The following is a 19731-nucleotide window of genomic DNA, read 5'->3' as shown; positions in this document are numbered from 1 at the left end:
CTCTCTTGAAAGGCTGGGAGGGCGCAGGGAAAAGGCCTGTCCACGAACCAAATGTGCAGCAAATTGGTGGATCCACAAGTCCATGGGGTGGTAAAGGTAAAGGGACCCCTGACCATTAGGTGCAGTTGTGGCCGTCTGGGGTTGCAGCACTCATCTCGCTTTACTGGCCGAGGGAGCCGGCGTACAGCTTCCGGGTCATGTGGCCAGCAGGACTAAGCCGCTTCTGGCTAACCAGAACATCGCACAGAAATGCCATTTACCTTCCCACCGGAGCGGTACTGATTTATCTACTTGCACTTGGACGTGCTTTCGAACTGCTAAGCTGGCAGGAGCAGGGACCAAGCAACGGGACCTCACCCCGTCGAGGGGATTCGAACCGCCAACCTCTGATCAGCAAGTCCTCAGCTCTGTGGTTTAACCCACAGTGACACCCGTGTCCCCCCATGGGGTGGAGCTCCATGCAATAAGCCTCTTTTTTGAAAATGTGGGGTTTCTCCAACAGCTCTCGGGAGGGGAAAAGCAGCAGAAGCTGCTGCCTTCTCTCTCTCTCTCTCTCTCTCTCTCTCTCTCTCTCTCTCTCTCCCACTGAGCACGAGCTTTGCAAATTCCCATGTGGGTGGACACAGGAAGGAAGCATGGAGGGGGAATCTGATGAGTAATAATAATACTTATTACTGTTTATTATTTCATAAATTTTATACAGTGCTCGCTTGTAAAAACCTCAAAGCGGTTTGCAAAAATTATAAGGCATTAAAATTAACAATAATTTAAGGCTTTCCAAAAAGTTAAAATAGCACTAGACTGAAAACAGATTAAAACTGGCATTAACTATCTTAAGCTTCTGGACAGGCATGTCTAAACAAAAAAATGTTTTTAGCAGGTGCTGAATACTGTGAAGGCTCCTGCCTGGTGTCAATAGGCAGGGAGTTCCAAAGTGAAGTGGCTGCCACACGGGAAGACTAGAGTCCTTACAACTGCAGAAAGGGGGTCTTAATGTGCTCCTGTAACAGCCACTTTCGCCAATCAAAGCAGGGGGGACAGACGGACGATGACACACCCTATTCTCAAGGCTTACTGTGTAAAGCACAACTGGGGGACCTGTGTCCTGCTGGACTAAACTCCCATCAGCCCTAAGCACTGGGCCTGCTGGCTGCGGCTGATGGAACCTGGAGTCCAAGCACACACGGAAGAAAGGAAAAGAAGCCATAAAAACTGAAGGCGGGAAGGAGAAGCAGTGCTTGAAGGTGTGGAAAGCAGGGTTTGGGTTTCAGGGAACACGGAAGCAGGAAAGAGGAAAATATTGGTGGAGAGAGGAGGAGGAGGAAGAGAAAAGGGAGGAGTGTAGAAGGGTGAGTGGAACTGGCTGGAGGGGAAACAGCAGAGAGAAGAGAAGGCAAGGGGTTAAGGGGAGCAGCCAAGTTGCCTTGGGAGGAATGTGATACAGGCCTGTCCACTCCGTACCCTGTCATCTCACCGGAGCACCTCATCCCTTTCCTCTCTAAACCAAAAAGTCCCAAATGCTGCAATGTTTCCTCGTCAAGGAGTTGCTGCGTCCCCTTGATCGTTTCGGTTGCCATTTCTTGATCCTTTACAAGCTCTCTCAAATCTTTTTGGGAGGTGAAGCAACCGGAATTGTGCACAGAATTTTTAAAAAAACACAACCAGTACAGTACACCCCTGCAAGGTTGTTGTTGTTTAGTTGTGTCCGCCTCTTCGTGACCCCCTGGACCAGAGCAGGCCAGGCCCTCCTGTCTTCCACTGCCTCCCGCAGTTTGGTCAGACTCCTGCTGGTAGCTTTGAGAACACTGTCCCACCATCTCGTCCTCTGTCGTCCCCTTCACCTTGTGCCCTCCATCTTTCCCAACATCAGGGTCTTTTCCAGGGAGTCTTCTCTTCTCATGAGGTGGCCAAAGTATTGGAGCCTCAGCTTCAGGATCTGTCCTTCCAGGGAGCACTCAGGGCTGATTTCCTTCAGAATGGAGAGGTTTGATCTTCTTGCAGTCCATGGGACTCTTAAGAGTCTCCTCCAGCACCAGAATTCAAAAGCATCCATTCTTCGGCGATCAGCCTTCTTTATGGTCCAGCTCTCACTTCCACACATCACTACTGGGAAAACCATCGCTTTTACTATACGGACCTTTGTTGGCAAGGTGATGTCTCTGCTTTTTAAGATGCTGTCTAGGTTTGTCATTGCTTTTCTCCCAAGAAGCAGGCGTCTTTTAATTTCATGACTGCTGTCGCCACCTGCAGTGATCATGGAGCCCAAGAAGGTAAAATCTCTCACTGCCTCCATTTCTTCCCCTTCTATTTGCCAGGAGGTGATGGGCCCAGTGGCCATGATCTTTGTTTTTTTGATGCTAAGCTTCAGACCATATTTTGTGCTCTCCTCTTTCATAGAATCATAGAATCATAGAGTTGGAAGAGACCACAAGGGCCATCGAGTCCAACCCCCTGCCAAGCAGGAAACACCATCAGAGCACTCCTGACATATGGTTGTCAAGCCTCTGCTTAAAGACCTCCAAAGAAGGAGACTCCACCACACTCCTTGGCAGCAAATTCCACTGTCAAACAGCTCTTACTGTCAGGAAGTTCTTCCTAATGTTTAGGTGGAATCTTCTTTCTTGTAGTTTGGAACCATTGCTCCGTGTCCGTTTCTCTGGAGCAGCAGAAAACAACCTTTCTCCCTCCTCTATGTGACATCCTTTTATATATTTGAACATGGCTATCATATCCCCCCTTAACCTCCTCTTCTCCAGGCTAAACATGCCCAGCTCCCTTAGCCGTTCCTCATAAGGCATCGTTTCCAGGCCTTTGACCATTTTGGTTGCCCTCCTCTGGACACGTTCCAGTTTGTCAGTGTCCTTCTTGAACTGTGGTGCCCAGAACTGGACACAGGACTCCAGGTGAGGTCTGACCAGAGCAGAATACAGTGGCACTATTACTTCCCTTGATCTAGATGCTATACTATTGATGCTATACTCTTTCACCCTCATTAAAAGGTTCTTTAATTCCTCCTCACTTTCTGCCATCAAGGTTGTGTCATCTGCATATCTGAGGTTGTCTTCCGGCGATCCTAATTCCGGCTTGGGATTCATCCAGCCCAGCCTTTCGCATGATGAATTCTGCATATACGTTAAATAAGCAGGGGGACAATATACAGCCTTGCCGTACTCCTTTCCCAATTTTGAACCCATTAGTTGTTCCATATCCAGTTCTAGCTGCGAGGTAGGCCAGTGCACGTCTTGAATAAAGGCAGATTGCACACCATGCATTTTAAACACATCACTTCCAAGCACACGCATCCGAAAAAAATCCGGGGAAATGTAGTTCAGTGCGAACTACAGTTCCCAAGAGTCTTTGGGCGGGCGGGGCTCTTTCAATTCCTGGTCGCGGCCCCTTTAAGAAACCCTCCCCCGGCCTCCTTTCTTTCTGAATGGGACCCGGGCAGCCAATGGGCGGCCGCCCCCCGCCGCCCGTTTCCAGGAGGCCCCCGCGCCGCGCGCGCTCCCATTGGGCGGCCCGGAGGCGAGCGCGGCGCTGATTGGCCGCGACGGGGCAGCTTTGCAACATTCAAACCGGCGAGGAGGCGCCGCCGCCCGAGCCGCTCCGCCCGCCATGGCCTCGCAGAACACCGACCCCGCCGCCCCCGCCGCCAGGAAGGCCGCCGAGCCCGGCAGCGCCGCCGCCCGGGGCTCCGTCCGGAGCAGGTAGGCGAGAAGCGGGCGGGGGGCTCCGGGGCGCGGGCAGAGCGCCTCTGTGCTGCTTCCTGTTTGCGGGGCAAGGGGGCTCCTGGGCATGTGCAGAGTGCCTCCGAGGCCTTTCCTGTAGGGGGGGGAGGGGTAGGCCGCCGGGCTCCTGGGCGCGTACAGAGCGCCTCTGTGCTGCTTCCTGTTTGCGGGGCAAGGGGACTCCGGGGCATGTGCAGAGTGCCTCCGAGGCCTTTCCTGTAGGGGGGGGAGGGGTAGGCCGCCGGGCTCCTGGGCGCGTACAGAGCGCCTCTGTGCTGCTTCCTGTTTGCGGGGCAAGGGGGCTCCTGGGCATGTGCAGAGTGCCTCCGAGGCCTTTCCTGTAGGGGGGGGAGGGGTAGGCCGCCGGGCTCCTGGGCGCGTACAGAGCGCCTCTGTGCTGCTTCCTGTTTGCGGGGCAAGGGGGCTCCTGGGCATGTGCAGAGTGCCTCCGAGGCCTTTCCTGTAGGGGGGGGAGGGGTAGGCCGCCGGGCTCCTGGGCGCGTACAGAGCGCCTCTGTGCTGCTTCCTGTTTGCGGGGCAAGGGGACTCCGGGGCATGTGCAGAGTGCCTCCGAGGCCTTTCCTGTAGGGGGGGGAGGGGTAGGCCGCCGGGCTCCTGGGCGCGTACAGAGCGCCTCTGTGCTGCTTCCTGTTTGCGGGGCAAGGGGGCTCCGGGGCATGTGCAGAGTGCCTCCGAGGCCTTTCCTGTAGGGGGGGGAGGGGTAGGCCGCCGGGCTCCTGGGCGCGTACAGAGCGCCTCTGTGCTGCTTCCTGTTTGCGGGGCAAGGGGACTCCGGGGCATGTGCAGAGTGCCTCCGAGGCCTTTCCTGTAGGGGGGGGAGGGGTAGGCCGCCGGGCTCCTGGGCGCGTACAGAGCGCCTCTGTGCTGCTTCCTGTTTGCGGGGCAAGGGGACTCCGGGGCATGTGCAGAGTGCCTCCGAGGCCTTTCCTGTAGGGGGGGGAGGGGTAGGCCGCCGGGCTCCTGGGCGTGTACAGAGTGCCTCTGTGCTGCTTCCTGTTTGCGGGGGCAAGGGGGCTTCTGGGCGCGGGCAGAGTGCCTCCGAGGCCCTTCCTGTAGGGGGGAAGGGGGCAGGCCGCCGGGCTCCTGGGCATGTGCAGAGTACCTCCGGGCTTCTTCCTGATTGCGAGGGTAAGGGGGCTCCGGGGCGCGGGCAGAGCGCCTCAAAGGCCCTTCCTGTAAGGGGGGGGGAGAGGTAGGCCGCCGGGCTCCTGGGCGCGTGCAGAGTGTCTCGGCGGCCCTTTCTGTAGGGGAGAAGGAGGTTGGCCTTCGGGCTCCTTCCTGTCTTTGGGGGCAAGGGGGCTCCTGGGCGCGTGCAGAGTGCCCCCTGCGGACCTTCTCTTTCCGGACCCCGCCCTGCTGCCGCCGATCTAACCCTCTTTTCCCATCTCCGCCCCACAGGCTGCAGCAGGAGCTGATGACTTTGATGGTGAGTCGCCCCTTCAGCAGCCCTTGAAGTGCTGCTCTGCTTCTGGCTGGAGACCCCAATGGGGGGGGGGAGCTGCCTGCCTTCTGCCCAGGATGGGTGCCCTTTAAGGGTCCCAGCCGAGTAAGGGGGGGATGAAGATCCATCTTGAAGGTCTTGAGCACCCCAGAACAGAGCCAGCGCCCCCGGGGGCTCCTTGGCTGGGGTGTCACCTTCCATCTATTTCTTTGCTTGCTTCATTCAATTTATACTCCCACTTGATTGTAGCTAAAATCCTCAGCGCAGGTTAAGAATTTGAGATGTATGTAATGAATGAAAATGAAAAGTGAATAAAAAAATTAAAAAATAAAATAAAAACCTCAGCGCAGTACAGTGGTGCCCCGCAAGACGAATGCCTTGCAAGACGAAAAACCCGCTAGACGAAAGGGTTTTTCATTTTTCAAGGCGCTTCGCAAGACGAATTTCCCTATGGACTTGCTTCACAAGACGAAAACGTCTTGCGAGTTTTTTTCCTTTCCCCCCCTTTTTCTAAGCCGCTAATAGTGCTATGCCGCTAATAGGGGTGCTTCGCAAGACGAAAAAACCACAAGACAAAGAGACTCGCGGAATGAATTAATTTCGTCTTGCGAGGCACCACTGTACAGGAAAAAGTCAAAAGAACAAAAGATCCCACAAAAAAATAGTATAGCAATAAGTTAAAACACAAAAGGTTACAAGAACAATGTGCAGGAAAAAATTGAAACGCATCCACTTGCCTAAACAGGCCTGTCTAAGCAAGAACTATGTTGCTGTTATTTGTTGAAATTGTTAGTCACTTTATCTTGCTCAAGGGCAAACCAAACAAAATACAAAGCCCACATGGATGCAATAAAACCAGGTGTGAGGGATAAATTAAAAATATCCCACTCAGGCACCATAAAGTGTGCAGTGAAGGCAGCTGCCTCGTGTCAAGAGGCAGGGAGTTCCAAAGTGCAGATGCTGCCCTGAAAAACTGAGTTCTTACAAATGCAAAATGGGCAACGTGGGGCGCCTGTGACAGGGCCCGATTCGCAGTCCGAAGCAGTTGAGTGGGCAGATAGGAGGCAAGGCAAGCTCCTAGGTAAACTGGCCCCAAGTTGTTGAGGGTTTTGTGGGCAGTAATAATAATACACTCTGGGCGGCTCCCAACAGGACACTAAAAACAGAATAAAGCTCCAAACATTCAAAACTTCCCTAAACATTACTAATGGAGGGGCAGCTTGTGAGGCTGTGCGCTGCCTGAGGGGGGTTCCCTGTTGCCCCAGGGGAGGAATGTGGGTCGGCCAGCCGGGACAGTTCCCCAGCAAACCGCAAAGCGTTCCCCAGTGCCCCCTTCTGCAGCCGCTCTCACCTGTTTCTCCACGCAGATGTCTGGGGATAAAGGAATCTCGGCCTTCCCAGAGTCAGACAACCTCTTCAAGTGGATTGGGACCATTAATGGAGCAACTGGGACGGTGAGTTGGGTCAGGGGGGAGGAGGCCTTGGGCTTTGGAAGTCAGCCTCATCTACACCGGCAGAAGCAGCAGCAACAGCTCTGCAGGGTCTGGGTAGGGGGGGGTCTCCCCCATGCGCAGCATCGAACCCAGAACCTTCCATGCGCAAGGTGCAGCCACCCTGCGGGGGTGAGGTAAGGCAGGGACCCCAAATGAGCCATGCTGCTACCATCCGTTTGTCCTGGGAACAAAAATGTCCATCTGAGGGTCCCGGGTGCTTGGCAGTGTCTGGAGTGCTGTACAGACCTGGGAACATGCAATATTCCCAGTATACTCCAGTGGAGTCCAGGGTCAGGTTTCAGGTGCTGGTTTTGACCTTTAAAGCCCTATGCGGCCTGGGACCCTCGTACCTACGGGGCCGCCTCTCCTGGTCTGCCCCGCGAAGAACCTTAAGGTCCATAAATGACAACATTTTGAAGGTCACAAGGTGGCTAGATTGGTCTCAACTAGGGCCAGGGCCTTTTCAGCACCGCCCCTGACTTGGTGGAACGCTCTGTCTCATGAGACCAGGGCCCTGTGGGACTTGACATCTTTCTGCAGGGTCTGCAAGACCAGTCCTTTGGTTTGGACTCAGTCTGACCCTTATGTTTCCCTCCCCTTATGGTCTTGGTTTATCAGCTATTTTAAAATGAGGCTGCATTTTAAATTGCATTTTAACCTGTATTTTAAATTGGTGGTTCCCCCCCCCCCTCTTTTTCCACTATTATGTTTTTACTGTGATTTTATTGGTGTTAGTCGCCCTGAGCCCGGCTCTGGCCGGGGAGGGCGGGGTATAAATTTGTTGTCGTTTAGTTGTGTCCTACTCTTCGTGAGCCCATGGACCAGAGCACAATTATTTATTATTATTATTATTATTATTATTATTATTATTATTATTAATGCAACACGACCTCTGTGCACGTGCAAAGTGCATTCTGTTATGGCCGTGTATTTAGCGCACATCCTGCGGTTAGAAGGCAGAGACTGAAGTTCAGGCCACGGCTGTCTCTTGCAGAAGCCTTTTGGGTCCTGCCGCTGAGGGCAGAGCAGTTGGGAGATTGCCTAGGAAATGAGGCACATAGGAAAATTGCTGCCGGGTTTCACATGCTTAACAGGATCTCCAGAAGGCAAGAGGGAACGGCTGCTGCCTGAGGTCAAAGGGGTCCCGAATCTCCTGCAGCGTTCTGTTCTCACAGTGACCAGTGAGAAGCCCACAAACAGTGACGGGAAAGGGTGGGAGCAAGTGGAGTTGGGAATCTTGCCTTGAGGCAGGAGGCCAAGAGAGGCAGCGTGGTGCAGTGGTTAGGGTGCCAGACTTGGGGCGGGGAGATACCACTCGGCCATGAAGCTCACACTGAGGACTAGTCACCTGCCTCTCAGCCTAGCCTCCCTCGCAGGGTTGTTGCGGGGATTAAATGAGGAAGGGAAGAACTATGTGCACTCCCTTGAGCTCCTTCCGAAAAGGCGAAATGAAAATGCAGCTATTTATAATTAGATGGAATGCAGTATCTGATTTATGCCTCTCTGCTCTTCACCCAACCTGCCGCCCCGCCCCGCCTCAAAAAAGGTGTATGAGGACCTGAGGTACAAGCTGTCGTTGGAGTTCCCCAGCGGGTACCCTTACAACGCGCCCACCGTCAAATTCCTCACCCCCTGCTACCACCCCAACGTGGACCTGCAGGGGAACATCTGCCTGGACATCCTCAAGGACAAGTGGTCGGCTCTCTACGACGTCCGAACCATCCTGCTCTCCATCCAGAGTCTGCTGGGAGGTGAGTCAGAAGCGCTCTGGGCTGGGGGGCCGCTCCTGCCCTCCAACTCCAGGCCCCTCCAGCCCCAGCGAAACAACCAGCACACAGCTCTACCTGAAGAACTCCTACCCTTCAACGGTGGCACTGAAACCCCAAAACTGATTTAGCCACGGTTCGTGCATTGCGGTGGGTTGGGCTGGATGACCCTTGAGGGTCCCTTCCAGCTTTTCAGTTCTATGAAAACCTGTGTCTGTTCGCCCCCACGGCCCCTCCTTTGTCCCCCACCCAGAATGATTCCAGGGGCTGCATCTTCCTGGTTGCAACTTCTGCCGTGATGCTTTCTGAGCTGGGAAGAGTTCCCTGGCCTGTTTTTGGAGCATAGGGGGTGCAGTTGAAGGACCCCCCCCCCCACCCAGGTAGTCTTGGGCCTTTGCCAACCGCAGCCCCCGCCCTGACAGCAAATCTCTCCCCTCAGAGCCAAACGTCGAGAGTCCGCTGAACACGGAAGCTGCAGAGCTCTGGAAGAACCAGGCAGGTGAGTGTCTCGAAATTCAGATTATGCATCGAAATTCAGATTATGCACCAAGGGAGGGAGGCATAGCGATGGGGGGGGGTGTCTTTCTGGATCTCCTTTTCTCCTCCCCACATCATTTTGAGCCCCAGAGGATGCTGCAAGGATCTGTGCCTTGGAGCATGCGCAGAGGGCCTGTACACAGCCCCCCCCCCCAGGGGACAGTCCTCTGGAACTGGGAGGTAGAAAATGGGCCTTGGCCTGCAAGCACCAGAGACATTTGAGACTGGGGGGGGGCTGTTTGGAGGCCCAAGGAAGGCCCCCCCCCCCGCTTGAGTCCTCAACAGAAGTTAGCCTGGGGGGGGCGGCAATGGAGGAGGAATCAATGCCACAGCACCGGATCATTGCCCCCACCCCACGGAAATTGGAGTGTGTGGCTGTCTCTTCCTCCAGCCCCCAACTGCTTTTGCAGTCCCGTTTGACATGGCCTTGGGAGGGAAGGGAGTGTCTTGTTTTTTTTGGAGGGGGGTGCTGTTGCTCAGGATGCAAAAGCTATTCAGAAGCCCCCGCCTCCTTCTCCTGACCTGCATTTCCGTGTCTCTTTCCCCCGCAGCCTACAAGAAGTACCTTCACGAATCGTATGCAAAGCATATGAAGAACCAGGATACCTGATGCCCCCCCCTCCTGTCTTCCGTCTCCCCCCTGGTGTTGTGTCTGTCTTTGCACCGCTTTCTCTGTGAATGCCACTGTATTATAGACTTGTTTTTAAATTTATTTGGCATTTTGTCCTGTGGATTAATGTATAAATAAACCTGTTTCCTTTTTGGGGTTTTTTTTCTAAATGGGGTCCTGGTTCCTGCTCTGCTCTCTCCCTATGGATGCTGCAAGAGGGGGCTGGCCACTGGGCCGAGGGGGGGGCACACCTCATTCTACACTGGGAGCTCGGATGTGGGTTGCTGGCTTGGGGAGGAAGTTTTGTAGGCAGCCCAGAGAGTGGCCTTGGCCAAGATAAAGAGACTAACAAATTTAATAAATAGTAATAATAATAATAAATAGCAGGGGCTTGCTAAGGGTTCTTGAGACTGCCTAAGAAAAGCCCTGCTGGATCTCGTACACTTCGTGCCCCTCCCCGGTTAGATTACCTTACTTTTCCATGTATAAGACTAGGGGTTTTTTCATTAAAAATTATGCTAAAAAGTGGGGGTCATCTTATACATGGAGCTCACCCCCATTTTCTTAAATTTGACTCCCCCAAATAGGGGGGCGTCTTATACACAGAAAAATACGGCAGTTCCTTTGAGGAGGCTGCCATTCGCTGCCTCTTGCAGCTTTGAATTCTAGGGTGGGCTGGGAGAAGACGTCATTGCAATGTCGGCTTGGGAGGAAACCCCCCCCCCAAGGATCATCCTCTAGCCCAGCAGTTCTCCACCTGTGGGTCCCCAGATGTTGGACTACAACTCCCATCATCTCTGAGCTCTGGCCTTGCTAGCTAGGAGTGATGGGAGTTGTAGCTCAACAACATCTGGGGACCGAAAGGTTGAGTAAGGCTCCTGTAGCCCATGCATCCCCAAACTCGGCCCTCCAGATGTTTTGGGACTACAACTCCCATCATCCCTGACCACTGGTCCTGTTAGCTAGGGATGATGGCAGTTGTAGTCCCAAAACATCTGGGGGGCCGAGTTTGGGGGCGCCTGCTGTAGCCCAGCCCCCTGTCATGAAACCCTGGCCGGTGGCCACAACAACCGCTGTCTAAAAACCTCCAATGAAGGTCTGTGCTGCTGTTGGTCCTGAATGTCGCTCCAGTTGCTTTTCTGAAGCAAACTCCTTTCTATCTCGCCTTTTTTGAGCCTTCAGCTGAGACCTCCTCTGCCTGCTGGGGTCTTTGGGGCCAAAGAACTTTGTGTGTTTGCCTGAGATTTATGGTGGAGTGGAGTGACACAGTTTAAAATCTGCAAACAGCCATTGAGAAGTGAACCTTGATTTGTCTTCCATACAAACGGACAGTCTCTCTTGCAGAAGTGGCCACCATGGTGTGTAGCTGCCCCAGGAAAAGATCTCTATGCCCCACCAGAAGACTCCACCCCTCCCATTTCTGGTTGCCTGATTTACAAGCCACTCCAGGGGGCTCATTTGGGCCAGAGGGTTCTGTGGCCCCCTCCAGGTTCCTGGACTCCAGCTCCCCCCATTGCCAGGAGCCAGCCTGGCCCAGAGGTCAGGGCTCAGGAAAACGGGATGTAGAGTTTGAAAGGGACCCCAAGGGCCATTTAGCCCAACCCCTGCAATGTGGGGTGGTGGGGGTGGGATTTGTGGTCCACCCACACCCGGAGGCCCCCGCCATCTGCTCCCATCAACCTCCCCCCGCCCTGAGTCTGGATCAGGTCCCCACTGCAGACGATGCTCAGCTCCAGTCCTTTGCTCTTTATTGATGTGTTGAGTGCTATAAACAGAGCATCACAGGCTTGGGGGGGTCGGTGGGCACCCCCAAAGCGGAGCCGAAACGAGTCTCTGAGCTGTGTTGGAGCAGCAGGCCGGAACAGGACTGGAGGGGTGGGGGCAGCTCAAAAGGCGAGGCGAGGCTTGGCGGCTGGAGCAGAGGCAAGAGGGGGCCGGCTTGGCGGCTGGCAGCGGCCCTCAGCTTTGCAGGAATGTATTGAGTCGCTTTACTGCACACCCTCCATCATCTTCAGGAACTCTGGGGGGGGAGACGGAAGACGGGTCAGTCCGGAGACAGGAGGGGGCCAAGGAGTGCGAACTCCACACACCACAGTCCTGAGCAGCAGGATCTCAAGGGGGCAGCAACCTCACCCAGATCGGGGCTGGCTGTGACTCTAACCCCCCCAGATGAAAGATTCTGTCCAGGTTGCCAAGAGCCCAGAATTGACAGCCCAGAATTGACAAAGTCCAGGAAGGAAGAGGGAAGCATACAGTGGTACCTCGGGTTCAGTACTTAATTCGTTCCGGAGGTCCATACTTAACCTGAAACTGTTCTTAACCTGAGGCACCACTTAGCTAATGGGGCCTCCCGCTGCTGCCACGCAATTTCTGTTCTCCTCCTGAAGCAAGTTCTTAACCCGAGGTAATATTTCTGGGCTAGCGGAGTCTGTAACCTGAAGCGTCTGTAACCCGAGGTACCACTGTATATCCATCAAAGCTGGGAATTGATTTACTTGTTTAGATAGATAGATGATTTATTACGGTCTGAGACCAGCTTATAAAACACACTTGGGGGTAGAATCCCAGAAGGAAAGCAAACATTTAAAATAATGTACAACAATAAATTTATAAATGTGATAAGCATATAGACACTGAAAACTTTTAAGATAAGCTACCACAGAGAGATGACCCAGAGTCACCCATGGAACCGAGTTTGGGGATTTTCTTAAACTAGTTTGGGTTGGGGGGGGGATCTGCACCTACAGATCTGTACACAGAATCTGGCGATCATCCGGGTCATCTTATGATCTTTGCCTAACAGAAAGGGTCAAATTTTTGCTTTTCCAGGAGGTCAGCGAGCCTCACCAACAGGGATTTATTTGTTTGTATATAAAATTCATCTCCTGCCAACCTAGCAGTTCGAAAGCACGTCAAAGTGTAAGTAGATAAATAGGCACCACTCTGGCGGGAAGGTAAATGCCGTTTCCGTGCGCTGCTCTGGTTGGCCAGAAGCGGCTTAGTCATGCTGGCCACATGACCCGGAAGCTGTATGCTGGCTCCCTCGGCCAATAAAGTGAGATGAGCGCCGCAACCCCAGAGTCGGTCATGACTGAACCTAATGGTCAGGGGTCCCTTTACCTTTTATATAAAATTCATATTCTGCTTGAGCAGGGAGGCTGTGTGTGCCTTGAGGGCCCTGCGCAGTGGGACAGGGAGCCTGGGGGGCTGGTGGAAGGGTCACAGAGCTGGCCGGACACCCCCACCCTCTTCAGCTCCAAAGAAAGGCTGGCTGCCCCACTCACCGTCAAAGTCGATCCGGCCATCATTGTTTTTGTCTCCGTCCTTCATGAGCTCCTCGATCTCCTCTTCAGTGACAGACTCTCCGGATAACCGGAAGATCTCCACCAGCTCCTCTGCGTCCAGGAAGCCATCGCCATTCCTGTTTTGGGGTGGGGGGAGGAGAAGTGTTGAAGGAGGCAGCCCTGAGCTCCTCCTGATCTAAACCCATCACTGCAGTCTGATCAGAGCCGGGTGTGGGCACCCCAGTTTAAGAAGGCTGGAACGGGGACAGGTGACCCACTGGGTCCCTTCCAACTCTATGGGAACAGCTGTGGGGACGTGGTTTCTGTGGTCGTCTCCTAAGGCGGGTTATGGCTTCTCTGCTCTCCAATGCTTAAAGCTGGGGAGACCAGAGAAGTACTTTGAAAGGGAAGAAAGAGTCCCTAGGTGTTTCTTGCCAGGGACGGAAGAAGAAGAAGAAGAAGAAGAAGAAGAAGAAGAAGAAGAAGAAGAAGAAGAAGAAGAAGAAGAAGAAGAAGAATGGAGGATGAAATTAATGGACTATGCAGAACTAGATAAACAAACAGGAAGGATTCGAAATCTGCCAGACCAGAAATTCACGGAAGACTGGTGTAAATTTACAGACTATTTGAAAAGTAATTGTGATGATCAGACTACGTTTGTAGGTTTGCAAGAAGTTTTGTGAGGCAAATTATTGGAACTCTTGCAAAAATGGATAAAGGGGAAGATGGTTAGTTAAGATAATTAAAGGCAATATGAATTTAAGAAATGCATAAGAGGTGGTCAAAACGGTGGATCATCAGAGGTGCTGATGGAAGTCCAAAAAAAGAATGTATAAGTGGTGAAGTTTTGTGGTATGTATTATAATTTATATGTTAAAATTAATAAAAAAATTATTTTTTAAAAAAGGAAAGAAATGGTCCCTAGCAGAGCACCTCCTGCAGATCTTAAAATGCAGCCAGCTTGGTGTGGGAAGAGGTGTTCCTTCAGCCTTGATGCCCTAAAACGGGCCCAGAAGACAAGAAGCAATGGGCACAATTGTTCTCAGAGTTGATATTCTCCCTGCCAGGAAGTCTCCTGCATTGCAAGAGCCAGCCCTGAAGTAGCAGGAAAAAGATCACCGAGGCCAAAGGCAATTCAAGGAGCACCCCCAAGCTACGCGCCTGCTCCTTTGAGGGCAGTGCCACCCCGTCTAGAACAAGATGCCCACCAGCGCCCAGATTGGAGAGCCAGTCACCCACAGAGCCTCCGTCTTGTCTGGATTCCATTGGTTTGCTGGCTGCACAACCAGCATGTGGGGTGGAACCGGGCAGGTGCCCCCTGCCCCACTTCTCTGGGTGGAACCAACGTGTGTGTTTTGGATGGGTTGGCTTATGGCAGGCTGGTGGTGAGGGAAGGCTCCCCACTGGCGTGCCAGGATGAGACTGCATGTGGCCTTCTGATTCCACACAAGCACCCCAGGGTTGGTGACCCCCAACTCTTCCTTCCCCTCCAAGCCTGGCACCAACTGGGCAAGGACCAAGCAGTGAAGGGAGATGGTGTCTGGGCAGCCAGGATCATTGGGTCCCCTGACGTTCCGGGACCCCCTTCTGCACCTTTCACACTTAGCTCAGCCAAGTCCTCTGTCTTTGTAGGGGCAGGAGGAGCTCCTATCCTTTGTGCCTGGCATTCAACTTGTCAGGCTCCTCCCTCCTCAAAAGCTGCCCGTGTTTGCCGGGAGGTGAAAAAGGAGACCGGACAGAATTAGCCTCCAGGTAACAGGAGAAGAGGCAGCTTCTGTGACAACTGCAGCTCACTCTCTGTTTGGGCTCTGGGTGAGAATGCCGGCTCTGGGCAGAGCTGCAGGTGGGGAAATCTCAGCTCTGTGGTGCCCCAGCTTGGATGGCTGGAGGAGCTAATATTCTCCTTGATCTAAATGCAGGCGAGGACAACAAAGGGTGGCCCACCGCTTCCTGGCTTGCAGTCCTGACCCAGGGAACTCTCCTAGTCTAATCCACATCAACAGACCCAGGGTCCCACAGACAGAACTTATATACTGACTGCATCTGCAGTCCACCTTTCTCCTCCAAGGAGCTCCAGGTGGCCTACGTTGTTCTCCTGCTCTCCATCCCCACAACAACCCTGTGAGGTAGGTCAGGCTGAGAGGCAGCAGTGAGCCCAAGGTCACACCCAGGGAGCTTCACAGTGGAGCAGAGGGAGGATTTGAACCCTGGTCTCCCGGGCCCTCATCCGACACTCTAACCACTATACCACACCACATTTGTTTTGACAATAAGGGTCGTTTGACGGTGGAGCGGACTCTCCTTCGCTGAAGGCTTTTGTGCAGAGGTCGGGTGGTCACCTGCCAAGGATGCCTTAGCTACGATTCCTGCGCTGCAGGGGGTTGGACTAGAGGACCTTTGGGGTCCCCTTCCAGTTCTGTAGTTCTGTGACTCAGTGCCAGTCCAGCCGCCATAAGGAGCTTTGAATGGGGGGTGGTCCTGTCAAGACTATTGGCAGAGCATAAATATCTCTGTGTGTGACCTGAACATTGCCCCAGCTGTTCAGCCTTTTAAAAAGCCCTTCAACAGGCAGGAGGGGCTTCTGCTCCCCCCCCCCCCCATCTCAGCCTCACCTGTCAAAGATGCGGAAGCACTCGGCCAGCTCCTCCTCGCTTTTTCCCTTGGCATCCTCTTTCATCTGGCGCACCATCATGACCAAGAACTCCTCGAAGTCGATGGTTCCGCTGCCTGCAGGGAGGGTCCCCGGGAGAAGGGTGAGGGCTGCCCCCTCCGGCCCCCGATCAGCCTCCCTTCACCCCCCCCCAGATATAGCCCCTCCTCACCATCCTCATCCACCTCCTCTATGATGGCGTCCAGCTCCTCTTTGGTGGGCGTCTGCCCCAGCATCCTCATGACGGTGCCCAACTCCTTGGTGCTGATATCGCCGCCCCCGTCCGCGTCAAACATGTCAAAGGCGGCTTTGAACTCTGCAGGGGGGGGGGAGGAGAGCGGGGGGGTTAGGGGGGTGAGCCTGGCAGGAACCAGAGCATAGTTTGGGCCGACATCCAAGTCAACTCGGAGGTTTCCCAGATCCCGCAAGCCCTGAGTGGCAGGGGGTTGGGCTAGATGACCACTAGGGGTCCCTTCTGACTCCAGTTCTAACTGTTTTCATTCTTTCTAAAGGGCCAAAGGAGGAGAGGGGGAAATGGGCTTGCCAACGGGCTAAAAAGAATAATAGAAAAACCATCTGCCCACAGTGCAGACCCCTCTGCATTTTAGCCTGAAGGTGTCATTCTGTGGAAAATCTCATGGAGCTTCTGCAGGTGGGATCAGCTCCTTTGGTGGGGGAGGACCCCCAAAAAACAACACCCCCCCAATGCAGGCACACAATCCCTGCTCTGCTCAGGCAGAGAATGGAATGGAGAAGGCCCTCGATAATGCTTCAAACCTCACACAACCCACATGCCTGGCCTTTGGTTTGGACTCGTTCTGACCCTTATGTTTCCCTCCCCTTATGTTCTTGATTTATCGGCTACTTTAAAATGAGGCTGCATTTTAAATTCCATTTTAACCTGTATTTTAAATTGGTCTCTCCCCCCCCCCTTTCCCCCCTATTATGTTTTTACTGTGATCTTATTGGTGTTAGCCACCCTGATCCCGGCTCTGGCTGGGGAGGGTGGTGTATAAATACAAATTATTATTATTATTATTATTATTATTATTATTATTATTATTATTATGCAGAGGTCGGAGGGAGTCCTTGGCCAGGGGAGGTCTAGGGTGGGGAAACTGCTAAGCAGAAGGTCAGAACTGGAGGGGGGGCAGCAGGCCCACACTGCAGGGGCAGCAGCAACCGCCTCTCCGCCCTGGACCTCCCCAATTCCAGACGTTCCCCTTCTGTGTGGGCAGCTGGAGATTCAGGAGCCACCCAAATGAGAGGAAGACGGTTGCTTGGTTGCAATTTAGGCGTCCATTTTGGAAGGGCTTGGCAATATTTTGGGTGCTTGAAGAGGGGGTGCCTCCCCCCTCCCTCACCCATCATGGGATCTGTTAATCCTCTGAGCCTCCAAAGCCACTTGTGGAATGGCTGGGCAGGGTTATTAATTCCTACTAGTCTTACATTTATATCCAGCCTTTTTCTTTCTTTCTCCAAAGAGCTCAAGAGGGTGTAAATGGCTTCGCCTCCCACTTTTATCTCCACTTTATCTGCACAACAACCCTGTGAGGTAGGTCAAGCCGAGAGGCAGCGACCCAAGGCCACACCCAGGGAGCTTCATGGCCGCGTAGGGAGTTGTACCAGGTCTCTTCCAGGTCCTCATCCAGCACACTAACCACTATACCACACTGCCTCTCAGGGCGCCAGCAAATAAAGTACTAGTTTATGACGTTTTGTGGTTACCCCGCCTTCCTCCCTAGTTGGCCCACATCCAACACAGCCCCTTTGTCCCTTGGCCGAGTCAGGGTGCCCGCTGTGCCCGTGCCGCCCGGGGATGCCCCTCAACTCACCCGCGATCATTTCCTCAGTGAGGAAGGACCGGGCTTCCGCCTGCTGGTCCGTCTGCAAGGCAAGGGGAGGAAGTCACCAAGGGAACAGAGTCCGGCCCAGCCGGGGCCATGCCCAGGGATGCCCTCCCCACTCCTGGCTACTTGCAGTCCACTCTGCCATTGCCGCTGCTGCCGACTCCTCCTCAGGTGTTTGCTTCTTTCCCCAGCCCACAAAAAGCCCCTTCTCTTGGCATCACCAGAAAGGTGACTGCCAGCCACTGAGGCGCCAACCCAACCTTGGCCTTGGCTTGCTCCGCCTGGCATTCTGCAGGTGGCGCAGCAGAAGGGGACTCATGGCACCCAACCCTCTGCGGCCGGGGTTGCTAGTGCCAGGCGCTCGCGACAGGGGATGGGAGGAGCGCTGGGATTCCCGTTGTGGCTCCTGCATTTCGGTGGGGTTGGTCTGGATGACCCCGGGGGGTCCCTTCCGATTCCGTAAGAGCATCCCTCGCTCTCGAGAGGCTGGGTGGCCCATCTCCACAAAGGCAGTTGCTCCTTGAGCAGCCCCATGGAAGGCCTCTTGCAGTGCCAAGGTCCCAGTGCCCCCTGGCAGAGGCAGCCAGCTCTGGCCCCAAGTTGCGCAGGCTCCTTTGGACTTTGCCAGGATTCCTGGGTCCTGAGAGAGGGACCTCCCGGTGGCCGGCCAGAGGAGAGGATGGTGCTCCTTGACCGCCGGATGCTATTCTTAGCAGCGCCCGCCGGCTGCCTCCTTCTAGGGTGCTCAGCAGGCCGCCAGCCAGCTGCTCCAGCACCTGTCGGCTGGCGGATTGGGTTACTCCTTCGAGCCGGGTCTTGCAGCTCGGCGGACGGCGGGCAGGCAGGGTTCCCGGCCGGTTCTCATGACCGGCGGCTTGGCTTTCTCCACGGCCATCCGGCTCCATCCTTCGTGTCCTGGGCCAAGCTTTGCGAGGGGTGCAGTGCCCCCCAGGGCAGCCCACCACCCGCCCAGATCCAAGCAGGTTCCGTATTTGCCCCCATCTCTCTTCCAGCAATAAGCGCCCCCCAACACCCCGAGCCACGGTTGACCTCTCTGCCCTCCCTCTCCACGGGGGCAGTAATAAAGAAGACCCCCCATCTCTGCCCCCGGCCTTTTGCCTTGCCCCCGCCCAGCCCCCCCCCCAGTCTCCCCTGCAGCCTCAGCCAAAGGGCCACTCCTGCCCTTCGGCCCCACACAGGGCAGCTCCGCCGGGAGCCGTGCTTGTGTCCTGGCCACGTCTGCCGCCACGGTCTGTGCTGGTCCTGGGCCCCGGCGCCGGCCTGTCCCATCGGACGCGCGAACAACCAGTCCATCTCACCACCTGCGCACGATCCGCGGCCCGGTCCGGCATCCCGGGAGGAGATGTGTCTCCCACCGTCCTGGGCGCCGCCGTCAAAAATGGGCACACGTGCCCATGTCTTACCATGCTTACCATGTTGGCAGGAAAGACCCCACAGCAACCCACAGAGAGAAAGAGACCCGGCGCGTCCGCTCCACTCCACTCCCCGGCGGACGACGGAAGAAAGCTTCTCCGCGGCTCCTGGCAGGGCCATTTGTACTCTGCCCACTGGGCGGGGCCCTGCCCAGGCCCTCAGCATTGGACGCTGCCGGGAGGCGGGTCTCCGGAGAGCCAATCGCCTCCCTCCCTGCCTGCCCATTGGCCGGAGGGGCATTTTAGCCAAATTTAGCCAAGCCACTCCTGGCTGCGTCCATCCTGAGCTAGGGGAGGCTGGAGGAGGAGGCAGGGAGGGTCTGGGTGCCCTGGGGGGAGAAACCCAACACCTCCCAGAGAGAAGGATAAGGAGCTGGAGGCAGGCTGCCCAGAGACTGTACATGCCCGTCCGCTGAGCGCACCTGCCCCAGGCCAGCAGGGGGTTAAAAATAGCAGGGACAAAGCCGTGGGTGTCCTCCTCCTTCTGCAGACACAAGCATCCCATAATATTGAGGACGGAGGGAGGGCTGGGAAGTCTTGAAACACAGCCTGCTCTCTTGAGTATCCTCCTGGCCCATCCAGGTAGAGGAATGGCCTGTTCTGGGAGTGGGGCTCCCCTCCCAGGTCTGCCTAGGCTGGGGGCACCCTTCTTCTTTTGCTAAGCTGCTGGGCACCCAAGCAGTGGAGGCCCCCTGCTGTCACCTGTTTATAAAGGGATCCAGTTTCCGCCACGGCTCTGAGGGAAGTCGTGTGTGAAACAGGACAAGGCGAAGGCCGGAGAGCAAAGAATCTGCTGGACCCTTTCCCTCTCCTTCCCAAACTTCCCAGCCTCAGTCCATGGAAAGTCGCTGACCACAAGACACATCAGAAGAGGCAGAGGCCCACCGAGTCCAGCATCCTGTTAAGGGTGGCTATTAT

At 54.9% G+C, this 19731-nt stretch overlaps 2 protein-coding genes across 3 annotated transcripts; one reads left to right on the top strand and one right to left on the bottom strand.

Moving 5' to 3' along the window:
* The first annotated feature begins 3606 nt into the window (after positions 1-3606).
* On the top strand, positions 3607-9766 carry UBE2C (ubiquitin conjugating enzyme E2 C). Its single transcript, XM_081866752.1, has 6 exons — positions 3607-3707; positions 5148-5175; positions 6558-6644; positions 8230-8434; positions 8889-8948; positions 9538-9766. The coding sequence occupies exons 1-6, from the start codon at positions 3616-3618 to the stop codon at positions 9594-9596; spliced, it is 531 nt and encodes a 176-aa protein (XP_081722878.1). The 5' UTR covers positions 3607-3615; the 3' UTR covers positions 9597-9766.
* Positions 9767-11327: 1561 nt separating this feature from the next.
* Positions 11328-18963, bottom strand: TNNC2 (troponin C2, fast skeletal type). 2 transcript variants are annotated; one of them, XM_081866588.1, is made up of 6 exons: positions 18814-18963; positions 17366-17417; positions 15703-15846; positions 15493-15607; positions 12881-13017; positions 11328-11616 (listed from the first exon to the last, which is right to left on the bottom strand). In XM_081866588.1, exons 1-6 carry the CDS (start codon positions 18814-18816, stop codon positions 11585-11587), a joined length of 483 nt encoding a protein of 160 aa, XP_081722714.1. In that variant the 5' UTR covers positions 18817-18963; the 3' UTR covers positions 11328-11584. The 2 variants fall into 2 exon arrangements, with proteins under 2 accessions (XP_081722714.1, XP_081722713.1); XM_081866587.1 differs by having other exon boundaries at positions 18805-18936.
* Between the last annotated feature and the right edge of the window lie 768 nt (positions 18964-19731).

This window comes from Podarcis erhardii (genome assembly GCF_964252035.2).
Source record: "Podarcis erhardii genome assembly, chromosome: 6".
NCBI lineage: Eukaryota > Metazoa > Chordata > Lepidosauria > Squamata > Lacertidae > Podarcis > Podarcis erhardii.
Note: the sequence above shows the minus strand (reverse complement) of the source record. Positions and strands in the feature narration are given on the sequence as shown.